Here is a 16902-nt window from a genome sequence, read left to right on the forward strand (position 1 = left end):
TGAATGTTCTAATCATAACTTTTTGTCTCCACAGTTGGACAAACCTCACCAGATACCACAACTGCAGCTGCCAGTAAGTTAAACCTCTTATGCCTTTCCTTTCTTTAAATTTCTACTTCTTTTAGACACATTTCTTGAAGTCTTTACAAACACACCTAGGCGCTGGTTCATTGAACAACTTCCCTCCATTTCTAGCGCCATGAAACAAATCAGGCATCTCCTTTTTCAGGGCTCAGCTTTTAGACCCTTTTACCTTCCTGCTTCTCCATCACCCACCCCCTTGCTGTCATATTTATGCACTCCACTAGACCACTCAGCACCCTCCAAACACACTTTATCCTAATCCAAATGCCACTAAATATTTATTATGTTTAAGAATCATCCATCTGAGGTTGCACCATCTAAGGATAGACACACCATTGAATGCAGGTCTGTGCCCCTGACCTTTAACACCAAGATGAAGTTAGCCTAAGTCTGGTGACCTGCAGCCCCTCCCCCCTTTAATGGAAAAGAGAAGATGTCTCTACTCTGAGTCTGCCTAGTAGTAGCCCATTCTTTATGTTTAGTACTCTGTGGTCTTTGCTGCACCCACTTGTGCCTGGGTTGTGCCCTCAATCCCAGAAATGACTAGATCAAAGGAATGAAGGGATGCTGCTGACACTAATTAAAAACTAGCATAATGTCTTCCATATATTGTTCCTCTCATTGGTGCAAAGCAACAGGCAAAGTAAACAGCTAGTCCAGTTATACATTGTATATTATGTAAGTTATGCTCCTTAAGCTATCATGAATGTATACATTGTCCCTGCTTAAGTAACATAAACGCTCATTGGTTGAAAAGTAGAATGGTACTTAGTCTGATCAAATGCTCCTCGTGACTTCCAAAGGAGGTGAGGCAAAAGGTGCACTACACAGCCAACACGTGTTTCGCCCCTCTAATGCACACAGACTTGGGGCTTCCTCAGGGTTACAGCAATAATGAACACATATATAAGATAAACAGTGGTCACACTAGTGTCACTGAAATTGTGCTAATCAACTTATATAATTGTCTCATTTATGAGATAGTGCATAAAGCATGAGATAAGCTATTTTTGGAGCTGAAAAAAATTATTTTAAAGTGAAAAAAACTTACTGATCATAATTAGAAATCGAGAGCAAGGAATTTCTAAAGGAAAAATGCAGTGGATTCTTGAGTAAAGTTTTCTACTAGAACTGAGTTCCCCCGGAGTACTGAACCCAGAAGGAGTTTCTCTATAGTAATCCCTCTCATAGTACTGGAGGTGATCTACTGCTAAAATGAGGGCCGTGCGTAAATGAAGTATAAACTCAGATTTGAGTGGGCAGTAACAATAGCAGAGTGTTTATGGACAACTGTAATTGCGGGTATTACACAAATTATTATACAAAACAGGATATTGTACAAAGTATTATACAAAAACAGGTTTGAATCAAATTCAGTGGGGTAAGTGGCAGAGCGTGGAAAACCGTGAGTGGTGCTTGGATAAAGGGGTTGGAGGTCCAAAACTAGGTTTGGCAAGATTTGGAGGAGGGTTGAGTTTTGGCTTTAGGGATATATCACAGAAAGTTGTCTAGTTAGACCTATAGCCAATATTACTTTGGGGGTATAGTTAGAATGTTGCTTTATTTTCAAGAATATGGGAGACAATGAAACTTCTAAAGATAGAGGTGATGGGAAGACAAGAGAAGGAAGGTCCAAGTATTGTCTGTGAGAAAAGCCCCTAAATTGGCACTGCTTTGGGAGATAAGCAATTGTCTATTGTTTTTACCTGTATCAGGGCTAAATGAGATACAAGAATGGTGATATAGGGTAAAAATCATTTGTGACCCTGTAGAGAAATGTTGGATAAGGGTTGCAATGATTACAGACAGGATCTGGGTCCTAATTTATTATTAAAAGGCAGATGTGCCAGTGGTGAGGCACAACTGTTGGGATTAGTAAAATTACTTTACCTCAATTCTTTCAAAAAGAAAAGCCTTAAAACATAAAAAGAATTCCATTAAAGGTTTTGCAGACTACTCAGATTTTGAATTACCTATAAGAGAGTAGGCCAAAATAATCAGAGGAAGCCATCTCGTGGACAGGTCAGTTTGCAGTAAATGGTCACCAGGTGGTCTGGAAGCCAATACGACGAAAATGACAATAAAACCAGACTTCCAAACAGGAGATTGACCGGCGAAAGCGCAAAGCATTCTTGTCACGGTGACATGATGGGGCATGCTTTAATCGAATCCTGCATAAATATATTGGGGGGAGAAAGAAAAACAGGGTTGAAGAACACTAGACCACCCTCTCTCCTTAATGACCAGGAACTGACTCGCCTGTGTCTAGTGGTACGTGCTTTGCATGGCCATCTTTCTTTAAAGACCAGGAAAAGATCCACCTGTTCCTAACCTGAGCTCTGGACTGCCCTCTGTATTTAATGACCAGGAAATGACCGACTTTTGCTTGTGGCACGAACCCTACACCACCCTCTCCCTTTAATGACAAGAAACAGACCCGCCTGTTCCTAGTGACATGAGCTCTCCACCACCCTCTCTCTTTGACCATAAAAGGACACACCTGTCCCTAGTGGCACGACCTCTGCACCACCCTCTCTCTTTGACCAGTAAAGGACGCACCTGTCCCCAGTGGCACGACCTCTGTACCACCCTCTCTCTTTGACCATAAAAGGACACACCTGTCCCTAGTGGCACGACCTCTGCACCACCCTCTCTCTTTGACCAGTAAAGGACGCACCTGTCCCCAGTGGCACGACCTCTGCACCACCCTCTCTCTTTGACCAGTAAAGGACGCACCTGTCCCCAGTGGTACGACCTCTGCACCACCCTCTTTCTTTGACCATTAAAGGACGCATCTGTCCCTAGCGGCACGAGCTCTGTATACCCCCCTCTCTCTTTGACCAGTAAAGGATGTACCTGACACCAGCGGCACAACCTCTGCACTGCGCTATCTCTTTAAAGGACAGGAAGGGCCCCACCTGTCTCTAGCCTGGAGCCCTGTAATCCCTCCATTTCTAGCTACCAGGTAAAGACCATGCAAATCCTAGAAACCTGGGGCTATATAACCCTACTTTTAAGGATCAGGAATAATAAAATCTCCGGCAACCAGTGGCCAGGAGCTATTGACTCCCTCTCAGTCTAAGGGCCAGCACTGGATCAGCTCGACCCTAATGACATATGTATCTCAGCATCTCCTTATCGACTAATGACCAGGGCACTGCCTGGTGACAAGGAGCCATGTAAACACCAGAAGCTAGACCTTTCTGACACCCTCTCTCTATATCTAATGTCCAGGACTGGACTCACCAGCCCTTAGTGGTGATTGTAGGGGGGGCTGTGTCACCCGTAGCTTTATATTAGGACAGAGCAGCCTATCTTCAGCAAATTGGACCTAAAATAGACACTTGAGTCAGTGCAAAGGAATCTCTCTATGCGAGTCAGTTTAGTGTACAGACATCTTACTGCTGTCTCTGCTTGATATACTGTGTAATGCTAGCTGCTGAGAAATGCTCCCTTTAGTTGGCTCTTGTCTAGCTTGACACCTATGCTCTCTCCTGCTGCAAGGGTCATATTGCTGGTGGTGCTCCCTTCTCTTAGATTTGCTCCTGCCAGATGGTAGTGGTCCAGTCTGGTACCTGTGGTCACCTTGGTTGGCTATGCTCTCTTCTGCTGCCCACCCCCTCTGGCTGCTTGTTCTCTAGCCTTCTGTGCCCCAGTCAGAAGGCTGTGGTTCAGTTCTATCTCCTTGGCTGCGCTCCCTTCTGCTGCCTAACCGATTGTGCTCTATTTGTTGTGCTCTAGTCAGATGGCTGTGGTTCTGTTCTTGTTTCTTGGCTGTGCTCCCCGCTGCTGTGCACCCTCTCATGCTATATTCTGCTGTGGTTGTGCTCTCTTTTCCTGGCTGTACAACATGTTAGTGGCTTTGATCAAACTTGCTATTCATGAGCCTAAATGTGTTTCTGCTCCATCATACTGGCTATGCTCACAGATGCTAGATGCTCTGCCTGCTGATTCTGTGCCTTGCAGCAGGCTCTGTTCCATCTGGACATCTCTGCTCACTGCTGTTACCTCAGTGACATTCTGCTGGCTGTGCTTCCTTCAGCTGGCTCCAGTCCCTTTAAGCAACTATGCTCCCTTCTGGTAACTGGGTTCTTTAGAGACGTTAGGGTTCCCTTTAGATGTCACTGCTTCAGCAGGCAGGTTGTGCTCCCTCTGTCATCTTTACTTACTGCTGCTGAGCAGCTCCTACCTGCTGCCTATGCTCTCTCGGCTGGCTGCTGTCCCCTCAGACCATGCAGCTATCTGTCTCTTATAATGTCCCCTCGTTCTGCTTGGTGCTTTGCGCATTTCAGCTCACATCCAGCCTGTTGCCACTCGGGCTGTGTTTATGCATGCTGGTGGTTTTTCCTTTAAAAACGGAATTAACTTTAATACTTGATGGAAATAACCTCCAAAAATTGTCTGGGCTTGAGCTCCGTCCGGCCGGCCCCGGGGTGCGTGAGCCCCCAGTCCTGCAAGCCATCAGAGGGCCCGGGTGCTGGGGACAGGGCTCCACCGGGACCCAGGGAGGCTCTCCCCGGCCTGGCTAGGGTTCGGAAGCTGGGACCGGGTCCGGGGCTTGAGCTCCGTCCGGCCGGCCCCGGGGTGTGTGAGCCCCCCCCGTCCTGCAAGCCATCAGAGGGTCCGGGCGCTGGGGACGGGGCTCTATTGGGGCCCGGGGAGGCTCTCCCTGGCCTGGCTAGGGTTCGGAAGCTGGGCCCGGGGCTTGAGCTCCGTCTGGCCGGCCCCGGGGTGCGTGAGCCCCCCGTCCTGCAAGCCATCAGAGGGTCTAGGCGCTGGGGACAGGGCTCCATTGGGGCCCGGGGAGGCTCTCCCCGGCTTGGCTAGGGTTACGAAAACTTGGTTAGGGGCCCGGGGAGCAGGTGTGGCTGGCTTCATCCACTACGCTGTCAGAGCGTAGTTTTCTGCCCACCCCTAATTGACCATGTGGTTCCGGAGCCCCCGTCCTGCGGCCTAGCGAGTGTCTGGGTGCCCGTGATGGGGTCCATCGGGTCAAGGGAGGCTCCCCCAACCTGGCTGGGATCATAAGCAGGGACCGGGCCAGGTGGGGGGGTGGCTGGGCGGAGTGCCACTACGCAGACTACGCAGAATTTTCGAGAAAAAAACCCAGGAAAACGGGGGCACGTCCTGAGGGTCCGTGTGCCCTGGAAAGGGGTCCCTCGTGCCTGGGCAGACTCCCTGATCTCCCCGGGCTGGTTGGAACCCAGGAGCCCTGCAGCCCCTGAGGCCCGGAGCCCTGCACTCCCCGAGCCCTGGAGCCCCGGAGCCCTGCAGCCCCCGGAGCACTGCACCCCCGGAGCCCTGCAGTCCCCGAGCCCTGGGGCCCTGCAGTCCCGAGCCCTGGAGCCCCGGAGCCCTGCAGCCCCTGGAGCCCTGCAGCCCCGGAGCCCCGGAGCCCTGCAGTTCCCGAGCCCTGGAGCCCCCAGAGCCTTGCAGCCCCGGAGCCCTGCAGCCCTGGAGCCCTGCAGTCCCCGAGCCCAGGAGCCCCGGCGCACTGCAGCCCCGGAGCCCTGCAAGGGCAGGCGGGAGCCCTCCCGCAGAGGCTCGGTGCAAGCAGATTGGCGTCATTTCGGTCCCGGCCATCAGGTCACCCCTCTCGTCTCGGCCATCTTGTCGCACCCGATGCTTTCCTATGGGGCGACCAGATGGCCGGGCTTCCCTGGAAGTCCCGATGAGGTGCCATTCGCCTCCCGGATCCCAGGCAGGGCTCCAGGAGGTCGGGCACGTTTGCGCACTGGGTCCCCTCTGTCACCTTGAGGGCACGGATTACAAGAAAGGGGGGTAATTTTCCTCCGGATTAGTAGGGGCAAGGGTATGCCTGGACACCCTCCCGGGTGGGCGGTTCCCTGCCGGGGACCAGATGGGCTGTGTTCCCAGGCCACACCTCCCAGGCATCCGGGGCTCCCTCCTCCGGCCCGCGGCATTGCAAAGTACCCGGGATGGGCTCCATGGGTCCCGGGCCCTGCAACCCCGGAGCCCCGCAGCCCTGCAGTCCCCGAGCCCTGCAGCCCTGGAGCCCTGGAGCCCCGGAGCCCTGGAGCCCCGGAGCCCTGCAGCCCCCGGAGCCCTGCAGCCCCCGAGCCCTGGAGCCCTTGAGTCCCGGAGCCCTGCAGCCCCGGAGCCCCGGAGCCCCGGAGCCCTGCAGCCCTGGAGCCCTGCAGCCCTGGAGCCCCGGCGCCCTGGAGCCCCGGAGCCATGGAGCCCGGGAGCCTCGGAGCCCTGCGGCCCCGGAGCCCTGGAAGGGCAGGCGGGAGTCCTCCCGCTGAGGCTCGGGCAGGCAGATTGGCATCATGTCGGTCCCGGCCATCTGGTCGCATCTTTCCACTCAGACATCTGGTTGCACCCAATGCTTCCCAATGGGGCGACCAGATGGCCGGGCTTCCCTGGAAGTTCCGGTGAGGTGACATTCACCTCCCGGATCCCAGCCAGGGCTCCAGGAGGTCGGGCACATTGGCGCCCTGGGTCCCTTCCGTCACTCGGCATGCACGGGTTCCCAGAAAGAGGGGTAGCCTTCCTCCGGATTACTAGGGGCAAGGGTATGCCCGGACACCCTTCCGGGGCTGGCGGTTCCCTGCTGGGGACCAGATGGGCGATGACCGGGCAACACCACCCAGGCGTCCAGGGCTCCCCACTCCAGCCTGCAGCTTGGCAAAGTACCCAGGACGGGCTCCATGGGTCCCTGGCTGTCCTCCCCGTGGATGAGGCCCAGCGTGGGGTTTCAGAGCCCCCATGAGCCCTGCGGCCCCGGAGCCCTGGAGCCCTGTGGCCCAGGAGCCCTGCAGTCCTGGAGCCCGTGAGCCCTGGAGCCCGTGAGACCTGGAGCCCGGGAGGCCTGCAGCCCCCGAGCCCTGCAGCCCCGGAGCCCTGCAGCCCAGTGTGAGAACTTGGCCTGATATATGATGCTCACTAGTTCTAGTGATCACCTTGTATCAGTCCAAACAACCCTTATGGTGATTGGTTGTAAGTCAACCTTATAGACCAGCTATCCTAATGGTAGCATGGACAAAGCAGTCTTAGGCTAAACTCTTTTGGCATGTGAAGCCAGCTGTTTTACCACATATAACCCCTTGAATACCAGATGAAAGGACACCACACAGGTTGTTATGAAAATAAACAATATATTTATTAATAACAAAACACTTCTGAACTCTTTATGAGATCAGAGGGCTAAGCACATGACAAGACTCTTAGGAAAAATACGTTTAAGTTGCACGAATACAATGTTGCCCTAGGGGCACGTCAAACCATATACTAAACAAGTGGTACAAGGAAATCGATAGAAGGGATGGAGCTGTCCAGAGGCTGTAGGATCGCTGGGACTACGCTACCCTAACCTTAGGTAAGGGGCAGGAGTTCCACGGGACGCGTGTGCAGAGTGTGAACTCACACGCGAGATGTGGGACAAAGTCAATGGACAGTACAATTTACGAAAAAGGTGAGTACGGACAGTTCTGACTGGTTAGGACTAAAACGACTGGAAATCTGGACACTAGGAGAGTCAATCTACCCTTGAGCACCAAAATGCTCTTGTTACCTCACCCACGGGCTGCGGGTGCATAGGTGTCAAAGTGTGTCGGGTTTCCGCGTTGAAGTCAATGGAGCCTTGAAGAAAGATGCTGCAGGCGACCAGGAGGAAGATGTCCGGTGTGATCCAAGGGTGGATCAAGGAAGATGAAGACCTGAAAGCAGAGGGGACAATGTTCAAAGTCACCAGCCAGTGACTGGAGTGGAACCAGGAAGGAACCAGATGCTGTCTTCGCGATCAGGTGAAGAGTGGACGCTTGACTCTGCAGCCACATGGACCAGGAGGTGTCTTCGATGACCAGGATGGAGGCACGAGCTGTCCCACGCAGGCTCTCGCTGTCAGCAGTGTTGGGTCCGGATTTGGCGTCAACAGGCCTTGGCAAAGGCAACCCACGCAGTGAGTGGAAAAGGCGTCTGGTGCGGACCAGGAGGGTCCGGGGTGCTTCTCCTTTGCAGGGAAGCAAGGGCCTGTCTGGAGCAACTAGACCAGCAGTGTAGATTTCAAGGATTGTCGCCTAGGAGGCCACTAGCCAGCCGGCAAGTGACCAGACAATGCGTCGAGCAGCAATCAAGCAAAAGGGCCCCACGCAGATCACCTGGATTCTGGAGGGCTGATCTTCTGTACAGGAGATGCTTGGAGCTGGGGCTTCTCAATCCCCAAAGCACTTCATTGAGGATGACTCTGAAGTTGTGCTGGAAGCGAAGTGCAGTTTCTCCAAGATGGCCGGTCCCGGTCCCACGTGTCTCGTCACACCCACGGATCTCAGCTGCGCTGCAGATGTAGGTAGATGTCAGAGAGGTCTGGAAGTCCAGGTCTCGTCGGGCTCTGAAGTCTGGATCCACTCGGGAAGACGACAAAGTGAACCGCTGGAATGCTTGATGGTGCCTGCTGGTGCAGGGTGGTCACTCCTTGACCGCAAAGGAGATTTCTTCAGTCTTCTGTGGAGCAGAACGTCAAAGTCCAGAGTTTCTTCTTGTAGAGTTTCAAATCGGGATTAATCTAATTTTGAATGGGACCAGCTCCTACCTTTATTCTCCTAAAGGGGGCTGTACTATGACTAGGTCCCTTCTATGGGTGGGACCAGGAAGGGGGGTGGTTACACCCCCTATCCTTTGTCCGGTTCCGCGCCAGAGCTGGGGCTGGAGAGCCCCAGCATCTGGTTTGAACCATGTATGCACAGGGACACCTTGTGTGCCCCAGGCATGTCTCATTCCTTTCAGGCCTGTCCTACCTAATACACAAAATCCTGTCTGGAGTGGTGCTAGCACCTCCCAAGGCAGGAAACCCTTTGTCCAGGCCTCCCTCACTGGAAGGACTCCCAGCAGCAGGAGGTCAGACTTGTGTCTGTGGTGGCAGCATCCATTTTGTGATGCTGAGGCTAGAGTTAACTTTAACCAGGGTTCACAGTTACATACATGTTGTGTCCCTCTAAAAGGGTGGAATGCTACCCCCGTCGCCGAAATTGGCGAGGAGGTAGTATTCCAATTCGTATGACACCTTACTCGACATGTTTTGATAATGCTATGCCAAAGTTAGCAATAACCGCAAGGATTATAATGCACTTAAGAGTATATGGTATAGCGTTATCATGGAAACAGCTGAAGGACTTGGTTTCGAAAGCTGCAGACAGACTCAGCTCATGCCAGAGCACCATCTCACATAATTCCAAACACTCTGCCTCCAGGATTGTTAAGGCCTGCCATAGGAGTGACTTATAGGAGTATTTGTGTCCATTTTAGGTTTAGATATAGGTATACTATATCTAAAGCAAAGGGTGATTACACCCCTTGCCCCAGCTGATTGATCAGCCAGTTGTGTCAGATTTGGATGGCCAGCCAGGGGTGGCATAATACATGCTGCAGGCCCTGGGAGCCCTTGGATGCACTTATGCCCTCGGTACCTATGGTACACTGTACAAGGACTTACAAGAGTGACCCAATACCAATTGGTAAATGCACCTAAAGTACATGGATGTCAATTTAGAGAGAGAACAGCTAGGCTGTAGGTCTGATTAGCAGGCCCACAGCCAAGGAACGTCGTAAACCAGTAAAGCAAAAAGCAAAAATCTGGGGTGACCATAGGATTGCAGACCCTACTCTCCTACATAACCCCCCCAAACGTAGGGACATTAAACTAACCTTGACCAGGTGAGTTTTCCTGTTCGAAGTGGAAATACCTGGAGAGACCATCTGCATTGCCATGGTCAGTCCCTGGTCTGTGTTCCACTGTAAAGTCCATCCCCTGTAGGGAAATGGACCACCTAAGAAGTTTGGGGTTTTCACCCTTCATTTCATTTAGCCACAAGAGGGGCTTATGGTCGGTCTGAATCTTGAAGTGAGTTCCAAACAAGTATGGCCTCAACTTCTTCAGGGCCCAAACCACAGCAAAGGCATCCCTCTCAATAGCTGACCAACGTTTCTCTCTAGGGGTCAGCCTTCTACTTATAAAAGCAATGGGCTGGTCATGACCATCAATATTCAGCTGAGATAGAACAGCTCCCACACCCAACTCAGAATTATCTGTTTGGACAATGAAGGTTTTGCAGTAGTCTGGACTCTTGAGAATAGGTGCAGTGCACATGGCCTGCTTTAGGTCATCAAATGCCTTTTGACAGCTAACTGTCCACTGAACTTTCTTTGGCATTTTATTACTTGTCAGGTCATTAAGAGGGGTCACAATTGTCAGAAAACTCTGACCTGTGTCTGAGTGGTTGGAGGAGCCCAGTCCTTTATAGCCTGTATCTTGCTCTCCAATGGTTGAACCTGGCCTCCACCTACAAGGTGGCCCTGGTACACAACCTGACTCTGCCCTATCTGGCACTTGGTGGCCTTGATAGTGAGGCCTGCCTTTTGCAGGGCCTCCAAAACATTCCTCAGTCGGATCAGGTGATCCTCCCAGGTGGAGCTGAAGACAGCAATATCATCTAGATATGCTGCACAAAAGTCATCCAACCCAGTAAGGACTTGGTTCACCAACCTTTGAAAAGTGGCAGGTGCATTTTTCAAACCAAAGGGCATCACCACAAATTGGTAATGACCTCCTGGGGTAGAAAATGCTGTTATGGCCTTGGCATCCTCAGCTAACCTGATTTGCCAATAACCAGCTATTAGGTCAAATATACTCAAGAATTTGGCAGAAGCCAATTTTCTCTATGAGTTCATCTGCTCTAGGTATTGGATGGGCATCTGTCTTAGTGACAGCATTGAGACCCCTGTAGTCTACACAAAACGTAATCTCTCTCTTACCATCCTGGGTTTGAGGTTTAGGCACTAGAACTACAGGACTAGCCCAAGGGCTCTCTGAGGGTTCAATGACTCCCAATTCCAACATCTTTTGTACTTCTTTCTTTATGCAGTCCTTGACGTGGTCAGGTTGCCTGTAGATTTTGCTCTTCATAGGCAGACCGTCACCAGTGTCCACCTCATGGGTGCACCAGTTTGTCTGACTGGGGGTCAGAGAGAACATTTGTCTAAAGGATTGAAGAACCTGTTTGCAATCATTTTGCTGATGCTCAGAGAGGCTGTCAGAAAAGACCACACCATCTACTGACCCATCATCAGGGTTCTGAGTGAGCTGGTCTGGGAGAGGGTCACTCTCTACCTCCTGTCCCTCATCTGTGGCCATGAGCAAGCCCATGTCCGCCCTGTCAACAAATGCCTTGAGCCTGTTCACATGAAGTACTCTGTGAGGGCTCCTAGGAGTGCCAAGGTCCACCAGGTAGGTGACCTCTCCCTTCTGTTCAATGATGGTATGGGGTCCAGACCATTTGTCTTGGAGAGCTGCTGGGGCCACTGGCTCCAACACCCACACCTTCTGTCCTGGCTGGTAAACAGTTAGGACAGCCTTTTGGTCATGCCAAGCTTTTTGAAGTTCTTGGCTGGCCTCAAGGTTTTTAGATGCCTTCTCCATTTACTCTGCCATCTATGCCCAAATAGAAGCTCAAATGGCTGTAGACAACCCCCTTCTGTGGGACCTCTCTGTAAGCAAACAGAAGGCAGGGTAAAAGGATGTCCCATCTTCGCCTAAGCTTTTCAGGTAACCCTTTTATCATCCCTTTTAGGGTCTTGTCGAATCTCTCCAAAAGCCCATTGCACTGTGGGTGATAGGGTGTGGTAAATTTGTAATTTACTCCACACTCCTTCCACATTGCAGTCAAGAATCCTGACATGAAGTTTGCACCTCTGTCAGAGACAACCTCCTTTGGAAACCCCACTCTGGAGAAAACTCCAAGTGGGGCCCTGGCCACAACAGGAGCTGTAGTGGTCCTAAGGGGAATAGCTTCTGGATACCTGGTGGCATGATCCACTACCACCAGTATAAATCTGTGCCTATTGCATTTTTAATTCTTGTGTTTCTTCTGCCAAGGGGGGCTTAGGCTCGAGGCTATCTCCGACTGAACCCTTATTTCTTGTTGTGAAGTTACTGCCCAGGTTCCCACGATTACAGGGCTCCTCCATAACTGATCCTTGCTGAATAAAATGGATAGTGCCTGTGAGGTGTTCATAGGTTACCTGCGCCCTTCACAAGTGCAATCCAGGCATCCACCCACAGGGTGCCGCAGCCCTCTGAGCCCCTTCTACCTGTCATCAGGAGCCTAGTGCAGAGGCCGAGAGGGCTGACCTATGTACTGGCACTGTTCATGCAAACAACAAAGGCCTGAATTCCGGAGCACGGCTCAGGTATCAATCAATCAGTCAGGGGTTTATAAAGAGCACTACTCACCCATCAGGGTCTAAAAGAGCTGAAGGGGGTCCCGAAGGGGGGCAGCTCCTGATCAGTTGAAGAGCCAGGTCTTGAGGTCCTTCCTGAATGAGTGCAGGCTAGGGGAGCGTCTGATGTTCACCCGGAGCTCGTTTCAGGTCTTGACCGCGATGTAGCAGAAAGCTCTCCCGCCTGCTGTGTGTCTGCGGATGCGAGGGACCTCTGCTAGGCAAGGTCAGTAGAGGCTCCTTTTGGGTACATGGAAGGAGATTCTCTCGTTGAGGTATTTGGGTCCAATGTTGAGGGACTTGTAAGTGTGGATGAGGAGCATGAAGATGACTCTTCTTGACTGGGAGTCAGTGGAGGTCTCGTAGGTGTTGGGTCATGTGCTCGTGGCATGGTGTTCCGAGGACGAGTCTGGCTGCAACGTGCTGGATGGTCTGGAGTCTGTGTATAATAGTTCTGTTGATTCTGGCGTATAGGGCATTGCCGTAGTCCAGTCTGCTGGTGATGAGTGCGTGAATGACGGTCCTTCTGCAGTCGGGGGGATCCATTTGAAGGTCTTGCGCAGGATGTGCAGGCAGTTGAAACTGGTATAGGCAACAGTGTTGATTTGGCGGTTCATGGAGAGGGAGGAGTCGAGGATGTTGCCGAGGTTTTGTGCGTGGTCTGTAGGGGGGGTCGCTTTCCAAGGGCGGAGGGCCTCCAGGTGCTGTACCATGCGGAGAGGGAGGGGTGGAGGATGAGGACCTCAGTTTTCTCTGAGTACAGCTTCAGGCAATTGTCTTTCATCCAGGCTGCAACGTCCTTCATTCCTGTGTGAAAGCTGAGACTCGTGTCTTCAGGTTTTTTGTGGCGAGAGGATGAGCTGGGTGTCTTTGGCGTAGGATACTGTGCTGAGCCCATGCTGTCTGACGATAGCAGCAAGGGGGGGCCATTTCGATTTTGAAAAGCGTTGGTCTGAGCGACGATCCTTGGGTACTCCGCAGTTTATGTCAGTGGGTTCGGAGAGGAAGGAAGGGAGTCTGATCCTCTGGTTTCTGCCGGAGAGGAAGTATTGGATCCAGTCGAGGGCGGCTCCTTGTATTCCTGCGTCGTGAACTGCAGCTGTAAGCGTACTATGAGAGACAGTGTCGAAGGCAGCGGAGAAGTCTAGGAGGATGAGGGCCGCGGTGTGTCCCTGATAGAGTAGCATGCGGATGTCATCCATGGTGGCGAGGAGGGCGGTCTCGGTGCTGTGGTTTCTGCGGAATCCAGATTGAGAGGCGTGGAAAATAGAATTCCTTTGATGAAGGTGGTCAGCTGGGCGTTTACGAGTCCCTCTGTGACTTTAACTGTGAAGGGGAGGAGAGAGATGGGCCAGTAGTTTTTCAGGTCTGTTGGGTCGGCTTTTGGCTTCTTGAGGAGGGGTTTAACCTTCACCCAATTCCAGTCGACTGGGAAGATTCCAGATTTGAAGGAGGCGTCGATGGTCCCTCCTAGTTCGGGTGCGATGGCGGTGGCGGCGTTGTGGAATATGTGCGCTGGGCAGGGGTTCATAGGGGCCCCTGAGTGGGTTTTCCTTATGGTCGTGGTGATGTGTTCGATGGTGGTCGGATTCCAGGTCATGATGGTTGGCTTGCCTGCAGTGGCGGGGTTTGGGGGAGGTGTCCGGCCTTTGTTTGTTATAGATTTAGCAGTTACAGGGAGATGCAAGGGCCAAGACGTGGAGCCTGCCTCACTGGAGCCAGGAGTGTACCTTTAAGCCCTTGTTAACGATCCACCCCTCCCTACATGATTGGCTTTAGTGGACCTGGTCTTTGGTGATATCTGACAGACATTATGTGAGGTCTTTACCTTTCCAATCAGTCAATCAAGACAATACATTTCTTTATTTCCAGTCAAGTGTTCCTGTGTTAGCTGTTGGCTGTAGAGTATTTCAGTGGATTAGAAAGCAGAGTAAAACATAGTTCAATGGATTTAATTTTCTCATCAAAGAATTTAGCAAGTTCCTATTATTTTACATATGGATCTTTAAAGAAAGGGTAGGTCTATTAGGTAATTTTACACTTTCAAGAGATATTTTTTTTTAAATTTGTGTCTTTTAGAGAATCTTACAGCCTCCCATAAATTTCTTTATAAATATATGTTGAGAACCATGGTCCATGGTTCTTTTTCTGTTCCATTTTTAGAGATACTTGTTGTAGGAAGTGGTGGGGCATTAAATGTATGAGAGTTCAGATATGGGGGAGGTTAATGAAGGGTGTTAGTGACAAGGTGATGATTTCAATATTATGGTTTAGATGTAGGTAATAGCAAATTACCGAATGGTAAATACCGAATTTTACCGATTCGGTATTTACTAATCGGTAATTGCTATGTAGGAAAAAAAATCGGTAAAAATACCGAATCTGTAAGATTCGGTAATTACCGATTCGGTAATTACCGAATCAGTATTTGCCATTGATTCCTATGGGCCTTTAAGCCCATAGGATTCAATAGAAAAATACTGATTCAGTAATTACCGAATCGGTAAAAATACCGAATTTCCAAGGGGGACAGGGTGTCACTTTGACACCCTGTTGCACCCCTGTTTCTGGCTTGTGTGCCATGTGACACACATACTTTCCCTTAGGGCATGTATGTGTGCCACATGGCACAGGTGTACATGTACAGATGTGCATGTACACAGAAATTCGTAATTTACCACCCAATAGTATTGGTTGGTAAATAACTAATTTCTAACGGCCTGTGGCACTGTAAACTGTGCCACCTACATATTGAATTACAGAATCGGTATATTTACCGATTCGGTATTTCACCGAATCAGTAAATTTACCGAATCGGTAAATATACAGATTCTGTAATTTTCTAGCCCCCTAATTAATTAATTAATTAATTAATTGTGGGTTTATATAGCGCTAGGATAGACTCCCGGAGGAGTATCTCCGCGCTTCGACCGCTGCGAAACCCTTCCTGGCTTCCCTGAGAGATGGTCCCTTAATGGGTATCTCCAGGGTGAGACCAGGCATCCCCGGCGGTCTGGTGGGGCCGTTAGTGCAGATGAGGCAAGCTTATGCCCAGAGTTGCCGAGTGTGATCGCTGATCAGAGTGGGCACCGAGGCGAGAGAATTATCGAGTCCGCTGACCCTGGTCCAGAAACCTGCCGCGTCGGGAATCGAACCCTGGTCCCGGGCCGTCCTCTGCTCTCGGGTCTGCCGCCTCTAACCAGTGAGCCACACTACATTACAATACCCAAATACCGGTCGGTAACGGCCGAAATCGGCCATTACCGACCGGTATTTGGGCTCCTACATCTGGCCCTATATCCCTTACAGTTTGATCAAAGGTTTTGACTTGTGAAACTCAAAGGGAGAAAGTGTTAGACAATAACCATATGAAGCTATGCGGATTGGGAAATTGAACAGAAGAAGGTCTTTCTAGAAATAAAAAATTCAAGAATAGAGTTTAATATGTAAAATCAGGATATTTTAACTGACAGCTTGAAACTTGAAGGAGCGTTGCTGATCCCGTGGCTGAGGTGTAATAAAAATGTTATGTCTTACGTTGGCCATCCAGAGTACTCAAGAATCCGGGTACAATGCAGTCGATTACCAGAAAGGAATTAGAAAAACGGGGTCTGATTCTTTTGGACACTATAAGACTGGTTACTGAGAGTACAAAACCTTACGTTCAGCATAATCAATTGATTTTATCTTCTTTTAATACCCATCGTATTTATTGTTTGTACCTGGTGGCTATGACAGATTTGTATTAACTCATTTTATATGTAACATTTATCACAGGCTCGTGAGTGTCCCAGGTATGAATGATTTGTCACAAACTCTAGGTCCGTGTCTGTGCGACAATTGTTCAGAACAATCGACAATACATGTATTTTTATTCTGCAGATTTTATAGTAATTTGAGGAAAGTTTGGATTGTCCCGATTCTGAGGGAGTTGGGTCTGAGACAATGTCGTCCAGCTTTTCTCGCGCTGCAGATCATGGATGATATCTACAGGGACTGGAGGATATGCATGTTTTAAAAACAATTGTATTTGTAATCATGGAGCATAATATGATTTTTTTTGTATGATGATCCTTAAAAAAATGTTGCATATATTATTACATTTTTTAAGTTTTTGAATGATTGCATTGTTAATATGTACTTTTATGATTGTATTATAAAGCAATCGAATAAAGTCATTTTGAATTTGAGTTTAATATGTAGTCTTAAAACACTGTTGGACAAGTTAATTGTACACTAAGAAAGAAGTGACCATTTTGGCAGCTGTGTCATTTGAATGACCCCAGAGAAGGTGAAAATTGAATAGGAAAATAACGCTATAAAAACAGATGAACTAAGTTATAAAATGTTCCATCATTGCTCAAGGAGTTGGCAGTAAGCATGGGCGAATTTTGCGAATCTCGCGTTCGCGAATTTTGCGGATTTGCGAACTCGCAATCCGCAAAATCTCGCGAATTTGCGGATTTTTTTTTGTGTGTTTGCGCGGGTTTCTGCCAGTTCGCGAGGGTTTTGTACAATTTCGCAAATTGCGAACTTACCTGTCGGGTCGCAAGTTTCGCGAACTTGTTGTTTCTACGTGTCCAG

General features: G+C 50.1%; 1 protein-coding gene across 1 annotated transcript in view; it reads left to right on the plus strand.

The window, feature by feature from the left end:
- Positions 1-16902, plus strand: part of LOC147710031 (uncharacterized) — a 76070-nt gene that overhangs the window by 15955 nt on the left and 43213 nt on the right. The window contains exon 7 of the mRNA XM_086919310.1: positions 35-73. Within this exon, the coding sequence (XP_086775436.1) occupies positions 35-73 (39 nt within the window). The remainder of the gene's footprint in view (positions 1-34; positions 74-16902) is intronic.

The sequence above is a fragment of the Lissotriton vulgaris genome, chromosome 5 (genome assembly GCF_964263255.1).
Source record: "Lissotriton vulgaris chromosome 5, aLisVul1.2, whole genome shotgun sequence".
NCBI lineage: Eukaryota > Metazoa > Chordata > Amphibia > Caudata > Salamandridae > Lissotriton > Lissotriton vulgaris.